Below are 18,960 nucleotides of genomic sequence, written 5' to 3'. Positions count from 1 at the left end.
TGCCTTTTCTTTTCATGTCTGAAGACCAGCAGCTACACAGATCGTCAGCTATAGATAAAGCTGAAGATTTGTGCCCTCCAACACTGCAGAACCTTCCAAACAATTTAAAGATAGTGAGTGGGTAAACAAATTAAAAGGGTGTCAAGCAGAGGAGTGTCAGTATAGCTCTGCAGCCCCTGCCAGTGAGGCAGGGAGCCAACGAGCACACTGTAGGGAAACCACTGATGCTGCTGATTCATTCCAACTAGAGCAAAAATTGTGTGAACAGCACGTCATCCACACACTCCAACAAGGGCTTATCACAACAGCAGCAACAAACCACACAGATGGATGACTTAACGCAAGCATTTATGATGAACATGATGATGACACACAGACTGAGGGATGAAAGGATGGCTACAGCGCACAGCCAGATGAAACACACCAAAACATGGTACACACACAGACCAAACTCCAACTTACTGGATGACATATATCTCTTTCCGTCTAAAGAAGAAGGAAGAGTACCTGGTGGGAAAGAGCGCTGAGTAAGACAAAAGCAAAGCACAGGCAGCCCTGCATGGGCCGGTCAATGTATGTGTGTGTGTTAACACACAAAGTGCAGGCATAGCGAAGGTATCATAAGTTATTTATAGCATTCATGTGAGTGAAAAAGAGAGTTATTAACACTGTACATCATATACCTAGAGAGAGGGTGTTCATATTTGAAGGGTTTCACTCCCGAATGCTATATATCCATTTTGGAAAGAATTTGCTACCCGAAATTCTCCAGCCAATATTTGAAAAACATAAATGATTCTGTCCTTTTTTTTCTATTTTATAAGCAAAGGTCTTAAGATGACTCCTAACTTCAATAATCGCCCATAATGTGCTTAACTTTCGTGCCAGCAGTCAATATGGGAGAGTGGGTGTCATTTTTTTTTAAAATGGTGGATATGTCATTTTGGAATGAAACTCTTCATTTGTGCATATTTACACAGTATAAAGTTAAGGAACTCAGCTCAGTGTCCAAGGCAGTCACAGCAGAGCAGAAACGCAGAGGCACACACACTGTCCTAACCCCAGTCTGACTAAATTCACAAGACAGCTGGAGCAGCCAAATGCTGAGCGCAAACTACATGACTGTCAAAAACCTAAGATCTCCGTACTCCTCACATTCAACGACCTCCTTTCCCATAGTTTCTCACTTGCCGATGTAGAGGTGCACACACTAAACAATATGGCACAGACATTAAAAGATTCTTCACTTGGATTTACTCAAGAAGGACCTTTGTCTTGCCAGAACAAACATGAAATGTGACTCCGTTTTTCACCTGCAAAAATGGAACTTGAGAGGGAAGAGCAGCTCGCAGCACTTATTTTGTGCACGTTCATTTATGCTGAAAAAGAAAAAAGGAGAGGGCTAGATGCCGAATTTGTAGGAGAGAATGGTTGTGGAGATGTGGGCAGCATGGACTGTCTGTCTGCAGACAGTGTCTGTTTTGTAGTTTCCACCTCTTCTGCTTGGTTTCCTCATGAGCTCTCATTGATTATTTCTACTCACTATTCTTCAAACTTGTCATTACATATCTCACACTACAAGAGCCTTGCTGATTTTGTGTTGACAAGTGCGTGCGCCGAATCGGCTATGACATGGTGATTTTCTCTCAGATCTCAAAATCTTGTCGGGGATAGCTAAACCGGCCCTAAACTCTTGTAGTGTGCGCCCAGCTTAAACCGCTGAGCACCTGTGTGTGATATCAGTGTTAAAGTAACTAACATGTGCGTTTGCATGACTGTATGTATGGCTTTGACACAGAAACATAGACTAACCGGTTGAGTTTCTCTTCTTTCAGCTCCAGGTCAGCCACAGCGATCAACTGGTCCAGTTTATACTTGGTCTCTATGATCTCTGCCTCTCTGGGTGAATAGGTCCCGCCCTCTTTCTTACGTTGATGGATCCTGACATTTGACGAGGAGTATGTCAATCAAAACACATTTTTTCATGGTTGTAACGGTGGGAATAACTTTTAATAGATGGTCTTTGTACTGTAAATTGAGATTGGCGCAGGGGTTTGGTAAATACATGAATGATGGCGGTCTTACTTGACTGAGGCATAGATGATCATGATGAGTAACACAGCCAAGGAGACGGAGAGGACCACACCCAGAATGATCTGCTCATCTCTGGTCAACAACCCGTCCACTGCAGAGAGGGAGAGGAGAGAGAAAGATGTTACCTTCCTTAGAGGACAGCAAGTGGTGACATCACCTGGCATCACCTAAGATCAGCCAATAACAGAGGCAATTTTTACAAAGATGTGGGTTTGGGGTTTAGTTACTCTTTAATTTGGAGTAGAGATAGATAGGGATGGACGTATTTACCTGCAGTTTTGACATTATCAGAATACTCAGAGTCTGTATACTGGCCCTGGATGTTGGTGGCTCTGAACTTAAACCTGGTGAATATTGAACAACAGTCGGGGCAATGTCAGTACTGCATTTTTACAACACTCACACATACACAATGTTGGTTTTAATCGGTTTGTGTGAGTGTGTGTGTGTTTGTGTGTGTGTGAGGTTTACTCACACATAGTCAGTGTCAGGCTTCAGAGGTCCGTTGCAGAACTTGTCAGTGTTGTCCTCTTCCATACAATCATCATTCTCTCCGATCACATACGTTTCTGCAGTGGGGTCATTGCGCCTCACCAGCGAGAGGCCATCTCCAGACACACGACGACCATCTCGAATGAAGTTGCGTGTGTCCATGTGTGTGTCTCTGTCCTTCGAACACAGTGGGTTAGAGAACCCCTCGTCCGTCAGGTAAGGGGCGGGACGATGAAAGTAAGCGTGCTTCCAATCAGTCAGGTTCTTGCCGTCCTTTACTGTGACAGGAAGGAAGTCAGAGCGGGAATGAGCCACAGGGGTCAAGTATTTACGCTCCTTGGTTTTTGTTTAATTTTGCTCTTGTGAGCTTAGGCAAGATTCTAGTTGAGGTTTAAAATGACTTTGACGGCCTATACTTGTACACTCTTAAAAAGGATGTGTCATTTTTAACACATCTGTGTGTCTTCTTTGGGACAACTAGGGTTAAAGTATCGAAACTTCGATAAGTATCGATACTAAAAATTTGAAACGGATACAATACTCATTTGCAGCAGTATCGATACCAGCAGTGCTTTCTCTTAATGAAAAATCAAACATATTATTTCTCCGCCTCCACTAGCCACACACACACCCTGCACCGCTGCAGGGGTGTGTGTTTTCCCAGTGAAACGGAATATTTAAATCATAGGATTTAAATCAAATCCTTTGCCTTTGATTGGACCGCTAAACAGTGGGCGGGGCTTAGAGTTTAGCGCGATATGGAGCTACAGAGAGCAACGGAGCTACAGAGGACTGTTGGCTCCACACAGATCTCCCTCACCGGTTGTTAGATCAGGAGGAGGACAAGGGAGGGATGAATGAGTTAGACCTCAGCGACATTGTTTTGGAAATGAAAACAAAGTTTTTGCCCACTGATATCCAAACACACATCTCTTCCTATCTCTCTCCATATTGCTCTGTCAGCTACGACCCAGAAACGGTTTCATATGACCGGTGTGGCTACTAGAGGTTGAAGAATGATTGATGGGTGGATGTCATGATATTATTGGTTGAAATTGGTTGGTTCATGCTTAGGTAAGCACACGGCATATTTTGTTTTACAGGAAGAAAACATGATTGGATTTTGATGTAAGAATACAAAGAAATGGATTTTTGTATTTTTTTTGGCATATATTGTTAAATAGGTGCACAATATGACTGGGGATGTGATCTAAAAGGGTTAAAAATGCATTTTTAATTTCAACTCGACTTTAACGTACCCTGCACATCATCCGTTTTAGTTTAGCTAGCAAACCAAACGTTAGCTACAGAGCTAGCTACGTTTGCCAGATGCCCGGTTTTCAACCGGACTGTCCGGTTTTCAGATGCATTGTCCGGGCCCGGTCAGAAGGCTCGACCGGACGTTGAATTTAAATGTCCAATTAAAATCATTCTGTCAATAATATCCACAACTCTAGCCCTGCTGATTTTTCCCTATCATTGGTGGGTATCTGTTGCTTCAACAAGCTAAAAGCGTTCTGATACGCTGATGACTAGAGCAGGGTAATCTGCTGTGTAAGTGCAAAGTTTTGAATGAGTTTTATCGGGCCTACGTTATGGAGAAGCGTGTGTCTGTCTGTCTGTCCATCTGTCTCGTTTGCACCGGGATTTCCCCCTGCGTTGTCGGATATTAAGGGACTAGTTTGGGTCTCTGTATCTGTGTTTTTTGCTTAGTTGCTTACAGTCTATGCTGCAGAGGCCAGGAGGCAATATGATGTTTCACATGCTTGTGCAGTATAAGCTCACTCCCCTCAATAAAAAAGAGCAAATCATGACAGCGATCGATACCTGTCAATCAAAAATGTGTTGTTTGATCTCAGACAAAAAAACATTGTTTTTTGAAAACAATATTTAAAAAAAAAAAAGATTGAAAATTCATTTTCTTCCCCCGTGGTATCGAAAATGGTATCGCATATCAATATTTCCCTGGGTATTGTATTGAAGTTAGAAATTCTAGTATCGTGACAACCCTAGGGACAACACACACATATGTTAATAACAACACATGTTGTGTTGAAAAGTAACACAAGTGTGTTTTGACCCAAAGAAGACACACAGATTTGTTAAAAATGACACACCCTTTTTAAGTGTGTGGCCAAAAAGGTTCAAATAAACGTGATGGTTGTCAATGTTTATGTGGAGTCATACCCCCTGACTCGGCCACGATGACCTGAATGTTTCTGATTGGTCCATTTTCGTCGCTATAGAAACAGGCAGGCATGCGGATGGTGATGCTCCTGTGGGTTACCATGGCAACTCCTCCACGGCCCAGCATTGCCTGGGGTCTTTGGGTTGGCTTGGCCGGGGCTTGAACACACGCACGTGTGAACACGGGGAACACACACACACACACACACACACACACACACACACACACACACACACACACAGACAGAGGTTGTGTGGAGTTATGTGTGATGAGGTGGTTTTAGTGCTGTCAAATTTATACAACATGACACACAGGCTGCTGCTCTGAACAATAACAGTAAAACTGCACCTCCCAAAGATCAACACAGATCTAACAATATTACTGCGGTAAATTTGCAGTGTCAGTGTGGGAACAACTCAGGTATCTAGGCTTGCATATTGTACTGCGCAATAAAACTGTGCAGCAGCAATCGTCCATCTTGCACCTATCCTGCACTGCTACAGCAGAAAAGGAGAAACACTTAACCAGCAGTGCAGTGCACACACAAAAAGTGGGACTTCTACAATGGCTACATACAGTATGTCAGCAGGGTAGATGTACCTTTTATCCCTGTTGCTATTTGGACTTCTGGGCTGAGCGGGCTTTTACCAGCCCCATTCTCTGCTGCAATCTAGAAACAGACAGACAGAAAGAAGAAAGGCAGCAGAGTGATAAAGAAACAGAGAGAGGGATGAATGATAGAATATGGCAGTCTGAACTGGTCAAGGTCATACGAGTTGTGGAGTGCTGGAGGGGCTGAGTGGAGCTGTGGAGCTGTTCTGCTGTCAGAGCTGCTGACGGCTGTAGGTGTGTGACCAATGAGAGTGCATATGAATGTGCATGACCCTGTGTGTATAATAGGTGTTTGCTCCTCACCCGTATACTGTAGCTGTGTCCTCCCTTTAGGCCATCTATGATAGCGGTCAGCGTGCCATTCTGTTTGTGGATGATATTAAGATTGACGGTCATGAACAGCTTGTCCTGTTGGTAGATGTGCGCTGAGTAGGCACTGATGTTTCCATTGGGTTCCTCTGGGGGGGTGAAGGTCACCATCACACGGGTCACCACCTCTGGGAAAACTGCCAGGGTCACGTTCTTTGGTGGGTCTTTGGGCACTGAGGGACAGAGTACCAAAGGATAATGGGGACTAAGGCAGAAGGAGAGGTTGTATTTACAGGTGGGCATCAGGAGAGCCGTTGTCATAGGCGTTAGAAGATTTAAACCACCACATACCCTCCTCCAGGGTTCGGATGAGGGTGGGATCACTGGCCTTCCCGTCCCTGGCAGCGTCCTCCGGTGGACCGGTGAAGGCGATGACAGTCACAGAGTAGAGGGTGAAGGCCGTCAGGTTGCCCATGACGACATCCTTCCACTCCCCTGGAGCCCGGATCATCGACTGGTTCAAACCTGCATCATCCAACTGATGGATGGAGTAATTTAAAGTCTTCTGCATTTTGCTACATCATATCTTAACCTTGTCTTAGATCTTAACCTTTGAAGCGCTACTATGACAAGAGGCACTTCAGCTGGCCTGCCATAATCACCATGACCAGTTATGTAACTAATGACCTATAATTAGGTAATTAGTTAAGCGAATTAATGCATTAATCAGCAAATGTTTCTATGTCAACATACTTGTCACATAACACATGGGTGGTATTACTATTAATTCTGTATCATAAAGCATTAAGGAGTTATAGCAGCTTCAAGAAAATCAAGGCACTCCAAAATCTAATCTCAGACTATCACATCAAACTGTGCTTTTCATTTCATTGGCTGCATGTATATATTTTAGTCCTCATGCTACTCACTGAGATGATATGCACTAGATAGGAAGTTGGCCCAGAGAGGACAGCGGGAGCGTCCCATTGGATACGAAGGCTGTTGGACTTGGGTGTCACCTTTAGGCCACGGGGAGGGGCATCAGGGTCTGAGGGGAGACACAGGTATAACTGCACACACTGCCTATGAGATGCTCTTAAATGAAACAATGGTTCATATTCTCATCTGATATATTTGTGTCTAACTAGCTGAATGGGTTCTTAATAGTTTTTCTTCCAGATAATGGATAAGCACACTGTATAGCCCTCTCCGGATGGCATTAGTGTTACCAGGGGAAGTTAGTTATTTGATTTTGCCCATGCACATAAGTAATTTTATCCAGTCATCCAGATGGTGAAACAGTTTACTGGGGGAGCATGGTAGTCCAGGGACACGCCTGTGTGAATGTGTCACACAGGGTCACCCACAGTACAGCAAAACACACAAAACTTCAAATGGCTCCATATCGTTGTAAGAGTCATGCTATTCTTAGAATAGCATCACTCTTACAGCATCACTCTGCATAGCATCTATAGCATCACTCTACCCCGCCACTACTTACATGGCCCTTGTAATGCAGATACCAGGTGTGCAAGTTGGCAATTGCTTGACACACCAGACGTCAATTTGGATGGGATTAATATTACCCCAGGATAAAATACAATAGGTAATTTCAGACAGAATTCTTACTGGGGTAGTCAGAGAAAAATCACTGACATGTTTCTTTTGGATGGGATAAAATTCAAATCCTGAGGTAAAAATTACCAATCCCCAGACCCACCCCTGGTAATACTAAGGCCGTCCGGAAAGGGTTTGTGACTGTGATGTTCTTACTCCCAGCCAGGGTGCGTGTATAGATCCAGGGTGTGTATTCCCCTACTCCAGCGTTGGTTTCAGCTGCCAGTCTGAAGCGGTAGTATCTGTATTTAGCCAGAGACGGGAGCGTGAAGCTGCGATTCCCCTCAGAGCCGTTCACCAACACCACGCCTACAGGGTCCTCGCAGTCCTTGGCCAGCTCCTGCTCTGGGGCTGGCTCTGCAGCAGTGGGGATGTCTGGTTCACAGTCAGTTGAAAGCAGCTGCACACTGATGCGGTAGTTTTTCAGCATGCCCGGACTGGAGAGCGGTGGAGCCCAGTGAAGTGTCACACTATCGATTGTGACCTGAGATATGTTTAGGGAGCGAGGGACACCTGGGACTTCAAAAGGGAGACAGAGGGGATTGAAACAGAGTGAGTATTCATTTCTGTGTGTCATCCCTATCAAATCCAATGCAAATCATAGGACACTGGGATACAGTGTTGACATAGTAAGCTGTGCCTGATTCAGAACATGCAAAATGATACACAATGCATAGGATGGGCTACCTGATTCAGGATGAGTGGCAGCAGTACAGTTAATTTGGTCTCCTGGTCCTGCAGAGTTGACTGCGGTCACAGTGAGTGTGTACTCCTGGTCCGCTGACAGCCCGGTCACTGTGTACTCTCGCGTGTGAGCCATGTGCGTGTGATTTTGTACGTCTACCACTTGAATCTGATAAAAAGTGATCTGTCCATTGGGGTTGGCTGGAAGGTCCCAGGACATCTGAATTGAATCCCAGCTCACTCCAGAGCAAGATAGATTCCCCACCGCATCGGACACTGGAGACAGAGAGAGAAGAATATATATGAGAGAGAGAGAGAGAGAGAGAGAGAGAGCATGTGCAAATGTGCAAATCTGCAACTCTGCCAATCTGTCAATAACCATCCTTGTACAAAATTTCTTTTGGCTATTATGATGGAACATATCAGCTATATTTTATCAAATTTCTTTAATTTATATAATTTTTATTTAGAATCTTTACTAGCTTTTCACATTTTGTTCGAGGCATTGTTCCCCTCAGGGATCAGTCCAGTTCATCTTATCCTATACAAATGTTAATTGTGATGACTGATGAATTTTGAGAGAGCAGGAGCCGAGGACTATGAGCAGAAGCCTAAATCAGCGTTAGGCAGCCTGTGTGCGGACAGTGCGTACCTGACTCGTTGGTAGTGAAGGTAACAGGCCTGCTGAACTCATCCCCATGGCCCACTCTGGTGTAACTGCAAACACTGATCTCATAGGAGCTATGGGGCCTGAAGCCTGATAGATGAGCTGTGGTCGACGGACCAGAAGAATTCTACACACACACACACACACACACACAAAATGGTACATACGTCTAAGCATGAAGATTAAATCATGCAATCAAGAAAAAAATAAACCATGAAATGTGATTACTGGCGTAGATAATGTCTTACGCTATCAGGGTCTGCATGTGGCACATGTGTGTATGTGTTTGTATGAAGGCATAATGTTACTGCTGAGTGGTATTTGGAGTGTGAAATTAGTGGTAGCTTGTGTGTGACAGTGTGTATTGTTATCAAGTGGTTTCTGGTGTGTGTGTGTGTGTGTGTTGTTGTTGTTGTTGTTGTGGAGGAGTAGCATTTGGTGTGTGAAATTAGTGGTACCTGGTGTGTGACGGTGTGTGTGATGAGCTCGCGGATCCTAAAGCCGTAGTGTGTAACCACTCCATTGGGCTCCAGAGAAGGCTCCCAGCTCAGCCACACAGAGAAGGCTGTGTGGTTGTATATAGTCAGGTTGCGGGGAGGGGACATGGGGCCTGAAACACACAGTCAGTCAGATCAATATTGACTAGCATGAGGAGTCAGGGATGATGAATGAGATCAGGTTACTTGGATTTTTTTTTTTACTACTTCTACTAGTGTCTTCATCAAAAGCAATGTTAGGGTCATAATTTAAAATGTACATGCTTGGTGACATAAAGTTTCTATCAATAATCTCTAAAACGACTGAATGGGACTGCACTTTACCACAGAAAACATGAATCAAGGTGCCTGTACTTTTACTTTTCCCTACATTTAGGGAAAACGTTTTCACATATGGAAAGCAAATCCTCCTCATTGGAAGTTTGCTTAATATCTCACTCCCATAACAGTGTCAAAGTGTTTGATAATGCTGCATACAAATCTGAGATCTTGCCCCAGAGGCTTCCAGGCGACAGGAAAAGCTTCTCAATCTCCGTAGCTTTAAAACCTATTTCACAACGGCTCTTTTGAGAGTCAAGGAGGTGACTTAGTTGCAGAAACGTAAAGAAGTTAAAATCAGCTGTAATCTGCTCAAAAATGTTCAAAGTCTGTTCTGTAATTAAATATGTCATATCTACTATCCCCTTTGACATCCCGTCTCGAAGTCCAATGCTCCTAATTTCTAAGGGCCAATCGGGGCTGAGAGCTACTAGGAGACCATACTGACATATTCAAGAAATTCCTTACATCTTTCCAGGCCAAAAGTGTACAAAAAGTGAGGAACAACATGATCAAAGGCTGCCCCTTTTGGATATTATGAATGAATCGCAAAGATTTAAGCAATCTTGGGTGACGTGAAAGATTTAATACCATAATGATTCACATCAATCAAGAAACCAGCTAATCGTGTGTGTTATATTTGAGCAGTCCAATAGTAAAACTGCAAATTGGGTAATGATGCCCGCACCCAGATTTTTTGGCTTGGTAAGCTTAGAGAATTTTATTTGGAGCCGCTTGTTGTTCCCTATACCTAGAGATAACTGTTTTTTTAAAGAAAGAGCCCATCAGGTAACTAGAGAGACTTTGAAACAGATAACAGAGTCGAGACAGCACGTTCATTCTCATGACATATTTAATTCTTCTGACATACTATTTAATGATTATGCTGTGGTATCTAAAGCCGGTGATAGCTATCTGACACGACAAGGGGACACCGATTTTAACCCAGCGAGTGCTTTAAAACTGACCTGCTTCATCAGTGTGTAGCAGCAGCAGGAGGGCAGGCCCTGCACCCTTAAGCGTTGCAGCGGTGATACTGAGGTTGTAAGGTGTGTATGGAAGTAGGTTGGTGAGGTTGAATGAGGTGTTGGAGGTGTAGGAGGTGCTGGAGGCATGGGAGGAGTTGGAGCCTGCGGGGCCAGACAGCGTGAGGGCGTACTCTGTTATCTCCCCGTTGGCCTCCAGGGGGCGCTGCCAGACCACAGCGATAGAGGAGGACGACAGGTTCCAGGTGGACACCAGCAGCGGAGCAGAACTAGGGACTAAAGACGCACACACACACACACACACACACACACACACACAGACACATACACACACACATCAGTGACAGAGAGCGAACTCACAACAAACAGACGTCTACAGTCAGGCTGGGAGATTTGTTGACTTTTTAGAGCCCGTCTCCATAAGTGTATGTTTGTGCTGGTGGGTGTTCCTCAACTCACTGTCGTCATCTGTTCTCAGGTGCATCGTGCTGGTATGGTTGTGGGCGGCACCGGCACCAGTTGCCGGGGTAACAGTGAGAACATAGGGGAAATACTTCCTGAGTTTGGTGAAGAGGAAGACAGTGTCGGTTGTGGTCTTGCTGATGGTGGTGTTGGCAGCCGGAGGCCCAGTGCTGGGGGGGATGCCGGCCTCCTGCAAGGTGAGCAGGTAGAAGGGACGACCATTTGGCTCCAGGGGAGGGTCCCAGCTGACGACGATGGCCGTGGAGCTGAAGATTTTAGCAGTCAGGTTGTGGACCCGGTCATTGGGCACTGAAGAGAGAGAAAGGTGGAACAGTGTTACTATTACTATGTGCCACTGACAATTCTGCTTGAAAACTGTGAGCGTTTGGATTTGGCTTTATGGTGCAAGCCAGTAAATTAGGCCATCAATCAACCATACACACTCTGACACTTGAGGGAAAATGAACAGCGCACCAGCCATCATAATCATCATAATCATTATCATCATTTGCCACAAGCAGCACATCAAGTAGGCTAGAAAGATATGGAGTGACAATTCAATTCTATAGCATCACAGAAAACCCAGGATAGTGTAATAGAACAGTAGACAGTCAGAGAAACAAAATCCTATAAAGTCACCAGCCCATTCAAAGAAACACAGAGACATTTAGGAGGGGAAACTCGGAATACCGAAAACCTTTGGACTGAAAGAGGTTGAGCAGAAAATACTCATCCTGACACACCCACGTTTAGCGCTCATCCTCTCAGCCCCTTCGCTAGTCACTCAGTCTGACCAGGTGTGCAGAGAGGGCACTAAGCATCATGGTACACAAGAGTAGAAAGGGGAGTGTAGATAAGGGGGAAAGGGGAGATGACACTTGAGAGGCCCATAAGATGGATGAGTGGATGAAAGGGGCCAGGTGTGTGTGTGGGGGTCTGAGCCCAGGGCAGTGTGCCCCTGCTGGGCTTGGCTGTGCGGGAGAGGCAGGGGGCTCTGGAGGTCCGGTGCTTGGCTGAGAGTGGAGTGGCTAGAGCACAGGCAGAGATACAGAGTCAGTATAAGCAGTAATCATTCAGAGACAGAGAATACTTAAGCAAAATGTAAACAACATACTGTATATATACTGTATGTATGTGCCAAAGATTATGGAGGCTGTCTACACCATTTTTACCAAAATCACATAAAAACAAAGAGATCAGTTTGATGCACCTTTCACCGTAAAACCTCTTGCATTGAATAAGATTAAAAAGACTAATTATAACTAAACGCTATATGCAAATGCTGGTTTCCATAGGACCAAGATAAACCTAATGTGCTTAATACTTGTGCTGGTTCTGTCAGCATGAACTTTCCTTGGAGGAGGGCAGAAAACACTTCTTTTCTTTTTGTCATGAAATCATAAACATTTCTGTACCCTCTTTCTCTCTTCACTGTGTCTAATCCCTCGCAACTTTCTTCTTGCTCAGTAAAAGGAAACACAAACTGGTTGTCTCCAAGGCACAGGGTCTCAGGAGGACAACAATAGAGCCAGTTTGCTAGACTGACAGTTATCTCCTTTCACTAACAGGTGGAAAGTGATATCTTCAATCGCAGAGTTTTTATGTAATTTTATGGAGCTGAAGAGTTTGGAAAAAAGTGTGCAGACTTGCCCCCAGTGAGACTGTGAGTTAGTGTACGTAATGCCTGTCTGGTCACATGTGTGTATATTTTACTGTTACTTTATGTAATATGTATTGGTGTATGTGTGCCTGTGTCTGCGTGTGTGTGTGTCTGACTGACCATCCTCAGGTGTGATCAGGGTTAGGGGCTCGCTCCGCACCCCTCCGTCCCCCTGTTGAGTGCTGGAGGTCATCCACAGGGTGTAGTTGGTGCCCCCAATCAGCCCAGTCAGAGTGAAGGAGAAGGCCGAGTCAGGAGAGGCAGGGGCAGGTAAGGTAGAAACCGGTAGCGTCTACGGAGGAAGAAAGGGTGTACTTTCACACATCATTGCAAGGCGCTCTGGTTAACGGCATCAGCTAAACGCCTAAAATGTGTGCTGTATATTCTGTATAGTCTCACCTGCTCAGCGACAGTGATATTGTCACGGTAGTAGATGGTGTAGTGTGAAATGATTCCATTGGGTTCAGTGGGTGGATACCACAGCAAGGTGACAGAGGAGGTGGTCACATTCACAAAAGACACATTCTGCGGTGGGTCGAACGGCTCTGAAGGGCAGGGAGCACAGACACAAAGGACAAAAAGACAACTATTCAGGACCTGAGAAAAACTGGCAGGTCCACACACATCCATGGCAAAGAAATATGTTCTATGTGACATAAAAACAAACATTTATCCAGCACCTGAATCAGTGGTAGTAAAGTTGATAAATATCAGGACTCCTCCATCTCCCAGTCTGGTCCAGCTGGACACAGAGGCATTGTAGCGACTCTCTGAGTCCACATTGACCACCACTGACGTCTCTGTCACATTCTGCCACACATCGCTCGTCTCGTTCCTAACACAGAGAGCAACCGTTCATGCTGCATGGTGTTCTATAGTCTTGGAAATAGTGAATGTTTAGCATGCCTGTTTTCTTAGTCAGTCAAAGAGAGACAGAGGGGGGATGGATTTATAACTCACCAAACTCTGACAACGTAGTAGAGTATGTCTGAATTGGCTTCACGTGGCGGTTTCCATGACAACTCTACCTCGTAGTCTGACAACTTCTTGGCATGGAGGAACTGAGGGGGTGTGTCTGGGGCTGAGATGTGGGAGAAACACTTCGCAATTGATATAAAACAAACATTGATATGGCTTGCCAATACAGAAACTGTATTGGTACGTGACGGTGCTAGGTTTTTGAAAAAAATCCTGTCAAGTTTGAGTTGCGTAAATCAGGAACTGATAAAGCCATCAGAAACATGTCAGAGAGAAACAGAATTTAGACCTGAAATGGAAAAAAACTAGTTAGTTGTGACGATTCCCTGGTTTGTACTTCTCAGGACAGACAGGAGGAACGTCTCACGTGGGATCAGGTACCTGTGATTTAACACCATTAGCATTTGCTGAAACAGAAAGACGTAACTGAAGAGGATAAGACCTAAGTAAAGTTAGATTCAATCAGATGCCCTTCAAAGTTGATGGTCAATCATGACGCAATCTGAGCAGCCACCTGAAACACTGAAAACAAACCCTCCCTCTCCCTCTTCCCTTGCCCCACCCTCCTCACCATCCTCCAGCGTGGTGATGTTGAGCGGCTCGCTGCTGTAGTTGCCCGGCCCGACACGTGTGTGCGCCTGCACCATGATGCGGTAGCGTGCGTACTTCTTCAGATGTGTGATGTGGATGAAGTTGGACGGGGAGGTGAGTCTGAGGTAGTGAGTGGAGTTCCAAAGCTCCAGGCTGTAGTGGATAATGACCCCGTTAGGCACCAATGGGGGCTGCCACGTCACGTTCACCTCGCTGGGACTGACCGACTCATAGGAGAGGTCATACGGAGGACTCCCTGGGACTGGAGAGGAGGCGGAACACAAGTTTTACTCAAATTTGAACAGTAGATATTGGTGATATCTGTCCACATTTGTGTATTTGTGTGCGTGGGTGCATCTATGAACATACCATCCTCTCCAGACAGCACGAGTAAAGTGTCTGAAGTTTGATTGCCATGCCCATAACGCGTGAACGCCCTGACAGACACGTTGTAATAGGAGAACGGCTTCAGGTTGGACAGAGTTACTCTGGGAGAGGAAGTGTTCACCACAGCAGAATAGGACTGGTTCTCATACAGGACCTCGTATTGCTGGATCACCCCATTGGCTTTCTCTGGTGGAAACCAGGTCAGTGTGGCAGCGGAGGGCCTGGTCTCTACCACAGTGAGGTTCTCAGGGGGCGAGTCAGGCTCTGTGAGGGAAAGGAGGACAGTGAGAATGAAGGGCGACTGGAGGGAGTGCGGCATATGTAATATTAATCAAAAGAACAACAGGTGAATCACATAGTTGATTCACCTGTGTTTGTGCATGTGTGCAGTTTGTGTTTAGCACATACCATCTTCTGAGGTGAAAACAAAGATGTCATCTTCGTCAGACAGAGAGCTCTCTCCTACAGTTGTAGATGCAGCCACACGCAGCTTATAACCAGTATACTTGTCCAAGTCTGCAACAAGAGAAAAAACAGACATTTAGTGATAGACATATATTATGATGATTGCACAGAATTGCACAGACAGAGTGAGTGAGTGAATGAGTGAGTGAGTGCAGAGAAAGTGTACTCTACCGGTCAGCAATATGCTGGTATTGTAGACAATCCTCTGCAGAGCCTGATTACTATGGAGCTTGAGGCCATAGACAGTGTAATGTGTGATCTCTCCATTGGGGTTGAGAGGTGGGTTCCAGCTCAACAGTATGGAAGTTGAGCTAATGTTCTGATAGGATACGTCCAGCACCGAGCTAGGGACTAAACAGTACAATATTAGCGTCAGAGGTGACATCAAAAATCTGAAAAAACAAGTCTGAGATAAAAACACATATCTGAACCCTCAAGAACTATTTCAGTTCTATTTAAAGACTACTGCAATGCCTCTAGAGTATTATATTTTTTGTTGATCGTTAATGTTTATTGCAAGTGTTAACTGCCCACCCACCCTCTTCCCTCGTCTTCTCAGTGATGTTTGTGGCAGGGCCCTCTCCCACAGCGGTGGAAGCGGTGACCTTAAAGGTGTACTCAGTGAAGGGATTCAGATCTGACACCAGGTAGGACAGCTCCTTAGACCGAAAATCCACCACCTCCTCTCTCACCGTCACACCTGCAGCATGCACGCAGACACAGATACACACGCACACACACACAGACACACACACACACACACACACACACACACACACACACACAGAGGATTTATAAGCACTTAAACAGTTCAATTCTCTTCTCAGTCCTTGTGTCAAGCAAAGCAAAGGCTGTTGAAAGTGTACGGTTATGGTTAGTGCTCTACCTCCTGTAGTACCAGAGACTGCTGCCGTGCGTGTTGAGAAGTGCCCTGTAATTGCAACATCACGGGTAGATGGGTGGGGCTGGCCAGGGGTCAGGGTCAGGGGGTCAGGGTCAGAGGTCATATCCATGGTCTGTGATTGGTGTGTCAGCCAGGGCAAGAGCGTGGCAGGTGGCACAGAGGTGAGAGAGAGAGCGGAGGTCCCTGAGACCGCAGGTTCAGAGGTTAGAGTGGGTGCGGTGTGAAGGTCCGGACCAGAGGCCTTACTGATCGGACCGGTCCCAGTGGTGCCGGGAGTGTCAGTGGCCGCAGGGTCAGCAGTACGACTTTGGTCCGGCTTGAGCTGAGCGTCAGTGTTCGTGCTGTGGTCAGAACTGGTGGGGCCAGAGTGTGTGAGGCTGGAAGCAGTTATGCTGGTGAGCAGTGTGCGGTCAGAAATGGTGGGTGTGAATGCCGGTGGAGAGGTGGTCTGGCTGAGCTCAGCTGATCTCTTACGGCGGTCTGAGCGGTCAGAGAGATCAGGAATAAACGTACCGTCTTCATACAAACCAGTCGTATTCAGATCCTGATGGGAGGAAAAATACATTCATATGAGCAACAACAGTAGGTAAGCATGCACATTCACAGTCTAATTTAATCCAATTGATTCTCCAGAACTGGCTCAGGCTTCGAGAATGAATTTTCAACAGTACTGAGCTGTGATAGGACAAATATATGGTACTGTAGCTATATAAAGTTATATTTCAGAGACTAAAACCTGGCCTACCGCTTCTCCAGTGAGGGTGATGTCCTGCTGCAGTGTGTCCCCAGCCAGTACCTGCAGTCTGTACTGGGTGATCATACCATTAGGCTGGGCAGGGCTTTTCCAACTCACACGGATAGAAACCGAGTCCTCAGCTATTGCCGTCAGGTTCTGCACTGCACTGGGCGCTACACACACACACACACACATAATGTACATTATGTAAAGCATGTGTAGCATTTCTTAACAGTCTGAATGGCCTTCATCTGAATGTAAAAGTGATGTGTGGTGTGCATTTATTTGTAGGCGTCCTCCTTACCTTCAGCAGGTGTGACTACATCAGCCCGCACCTCTGGGCCCACTTCACCAGCGGATTTGGCTCGGACTGCCACTGTGTACATTGTGTAGGGGTTCAAACCAGTAACGACAAACTGCATGTCTGTTGTGCTGTGCTCAGACATATTTCCTAGACAAAAAAGAAATGGAAAATTGAGAGTAATATGGTGAATTTAGTGTGTGTGTGTGTGTGTGTGTGTGTGAGAGTGTGTGCCTGGATGAATATTAAATTACCTGTAGGTCCATAGAGGTGGATGACGTAAGTGAATCTTCCTGTGATGATGGTGGGAGGTTCCCAGGACATGGAGATGGACTTAGATGTCATATCCCATACAGTGAGGTTTTGTGGAGGGTCCTCTGGTGCTGCAGCACACACATGAACAGACACACACACACACACATGCACACACAGGATTTTTTTCCATATATGCTGATAACCTTCAGGTTCTCATATTTATTGCTCTACCATACCAAGTCTGTTATATCTGTTATATCTGTCTATATATCTGTCATATAATCATGAGTTCACGTCCTGTGACTTAAAATTATGAGTTGAAAGAACACCTTATGAAGCATTCACTTAGAGGATGGAGCATTCACTTTGAGGACATGTTATATATGTATCTTAGGTGAATCATAGGTCAATTTCTGATTAAAAAAAGAAAAACATGATCAAATTTAGTATGTAAAGATTTTGGAATTTCAATAAGGTTAAGCAGACATTCTCTATTACACATGGCAGTAGAAGTAGTATCCACTTCAAGCGTGTGTATTGCAGCTGCATACTTAATGCCAAACAAACAAGAGCAACAAAAAACCTCTGCACTAGTGAAACAATAAATAACACTGAGATGCAGTTAATCAATTAATGCAATCAACTTGTAAACACTAATCAGCATGACTAGACATTTGTTGATTGAACTTATTGTCTTAAGTTCACACAGTTCGTTTTTCTACATTATAACAATTAATGAACTTTGATCTAATTATTCAGTTTTTCAGTCAACTCACAATTATAAGGCAACCAGGAAACGTATATTTTTAAGGTGAAGCGCCTTAATATTGTTTGCAGTGCAAAAGCGACGGCATTGTTTCCCTACATTTCTACATGCAGTTTATGTACCTGATTCTGGCATGCGGACCATAGTGGAAGCGATCTGGCCCTCTCCATCGGAGGTGAAGGCAGACACTTCAAAGAGGTAGGCTGAGAAAGGCCGTAGCTGATCAACTCCTACTGATATGGGAACACTCCAGGAGGCTGCAGGGGGCACGGCGGAGAGGGTGATGGGGGGAGAAGATGCCGTTACCTCCGAGGGACTGGGTGTCCCGCGGGACAAGATATCTGCTGCGTCCTAAACACATATACAAATCAGAACCATGTAGGACAAACACAGAGGGAAAAATAAATGCCCAGAAACTCTCATTTTAAGCCTTCTATACAGTAAAGGTGTTCGGTGTAGTAAAATAATAATATATATTATCATTATTATTATTATTATTACATATACAGAGAACATTTCACAACAACAGTTCAGTCAAGAAGAGGGAAGAGAGTATAATACATTGCAGTGTGGTAGCGCTACAGTCATGATGTCCTCAGCGTTGATCTCCAGCATGCGGACCGTCTGTCCCGTACGGGCGTGTTTAGCTTTGACCGCAAACTTAGTGATGAGGCCATTGATGCGGTGTGGGAGGAACCAGGTGAGCACTACAAAGGTGTGGTTCTCAGCAAAAGCTGTCAGGTTCTTTACCAGGCCAGGAGCTGGAGGATTGCATGGAACACACACACGTACAGACACAAACACACACACAAACACACACCATTGTAATTTTAGAATTTGAGATCAGAATGCATGTGTGCATTTCCATGGATACCCACGGGCCTCAGCAGTCTTGATGTATAGAGGTTGGCTGAATGCTCCAATTCCACCTTGAGTTTCTGCTGCTACCTGGAGAGAGAGAGAGAGAGAGAGAGAGAGAGAGAGAGAGAGA

At 45.2% G+C, this 18,960-nt stretch overlaps 1 protein-coding gene across 1 annotated transcript in view; it reads right to left on the bottom strand.

Annotated features, from left to right (window-relative positions):
* The window catches only part of ptprq (protein tyrosine phosphatase receptor type Q), a 52,568-nt gene that overhangs the window by 4,581 nt on the left and 29,027 nt on the right, over positions 1-18,960 (bottom strand). Inside the window, exons 34-65 of the mRNA XM_071529513.1 lie at positions 18,848-18,917; positions 18,531-18,730; positions 18,092-18,320; positions 17,203-17,331; positions 16,952-17,098; positions 16,657-16,820; positions 15,957-16,455; positions 15,546-15,707; positions 15,179-15,358; positions 14,951-15,058; positions 14,525-14,806; positions 14,136-14,417; positions 13,547-13,667; positions 13,267-13,421; positions 12,986-13,131; positions 12,707-12,878; positions 10,924-11,235; positions 10,447-10,740; positions 9,122-9,273; positions 8,649-8,790; positions 8,000-8,272; positions 7,469-7,831; positions 6,625-6,743; positions 6,047-6,233; positions 5,690-5,928; positions 5,375-5,444; positions 4,774-4,932; positions 2,570-2,864; positions 2,365-2,438; positions 2,086-2,185; positions 1,813-1,941; positions 463-507 (exon numbers count right to left, since the gene is read on the bottom strand). Coding sequence (XP_071385614.1) covers positions 463-507; positions 1,813-1,941; positions 2,086-2,185; positions 2,365-2,438; positions 2,570-2,864; positions 4,774-4,932; positions 5,375-5,444; positions 5,690-5,928; positions 6,047-6,233; positions 6,625-6,743; positions 7,469-7,831; positions 8,000-8,272; positions 8,649-8,790; positions 9,122-9,273; positions 10,447-10,740; positions 10,924-11,235; positions 12,707-12,878; positions 12,986-13,131; positions 13,267-13,421; positions 13,547-13,667; positions 14,136-14,417; positions 14,525-14,806; positions 14,951-15,058; positions 15,179-15,358; positions 15,546-15,707; positions 15,957-16,455; positions 16,657-16,820; positions 16,952-17,098; positions 17,203-17,331; positions 18,092-18,320; positions 18,531-18,730; positions 18,848-18,917 — 5,999 coding nt within the window. The remainder of the gene's footprint in view (positions 1-462; positions 508-1,812; positions 1,942-2,085; positions 2,186-2,364; positions 2,439-2,569; positions 2,865-4,773; positions 4,933-5,374; positions 5,445-5,689; positions 5,929-6,046; positions 6,234-6,624; positions 6,744-7,468; positions 7,832-7,999; positions 8,273-8,648; positions 8,791-9,121; positions 9,274-10,446; positions 10,741-10,923; positions 11,236-12,706; positions 12,879-12,985; positions 13,132-13,266; positions 13,422-13,546; positions 13,668-14,135; positions 14,418-14,524; positions 14,807-14,950; positions 15,059-15,178; positions 15,359-15,545; positions 15,708-15,956; positions 16,456-16,656; positions 16,821-16,951; positions 17,099-17,202; positions 17,332-18,091; positions 18,321-18,530; positions 18,731-18,847; positions 18,918-18,960) is intronic.

This window comes from Centroberyx affinis, unplaced genomic scaffold, assembly GCF_046629955.1.
Source record: "Centroberyx affinis isolate AG114_WGS23_722 - 3 ecotype Tasmania unplaced genomic scaffold, CSIRO-AGI_Caff_v1 ptg001797l_1, whole genome shotgun sequence".
NCBI lineage: Eukaryota > Metazoa > Chordata > Actinopteri > Beryciformes > Berycidae > Centroberyx > Centroberyx affinis.
Note: the sequence above shows the minus strand (reverse complement) of the source record. Positions and strands in the feature narration are given on the sequence as shown.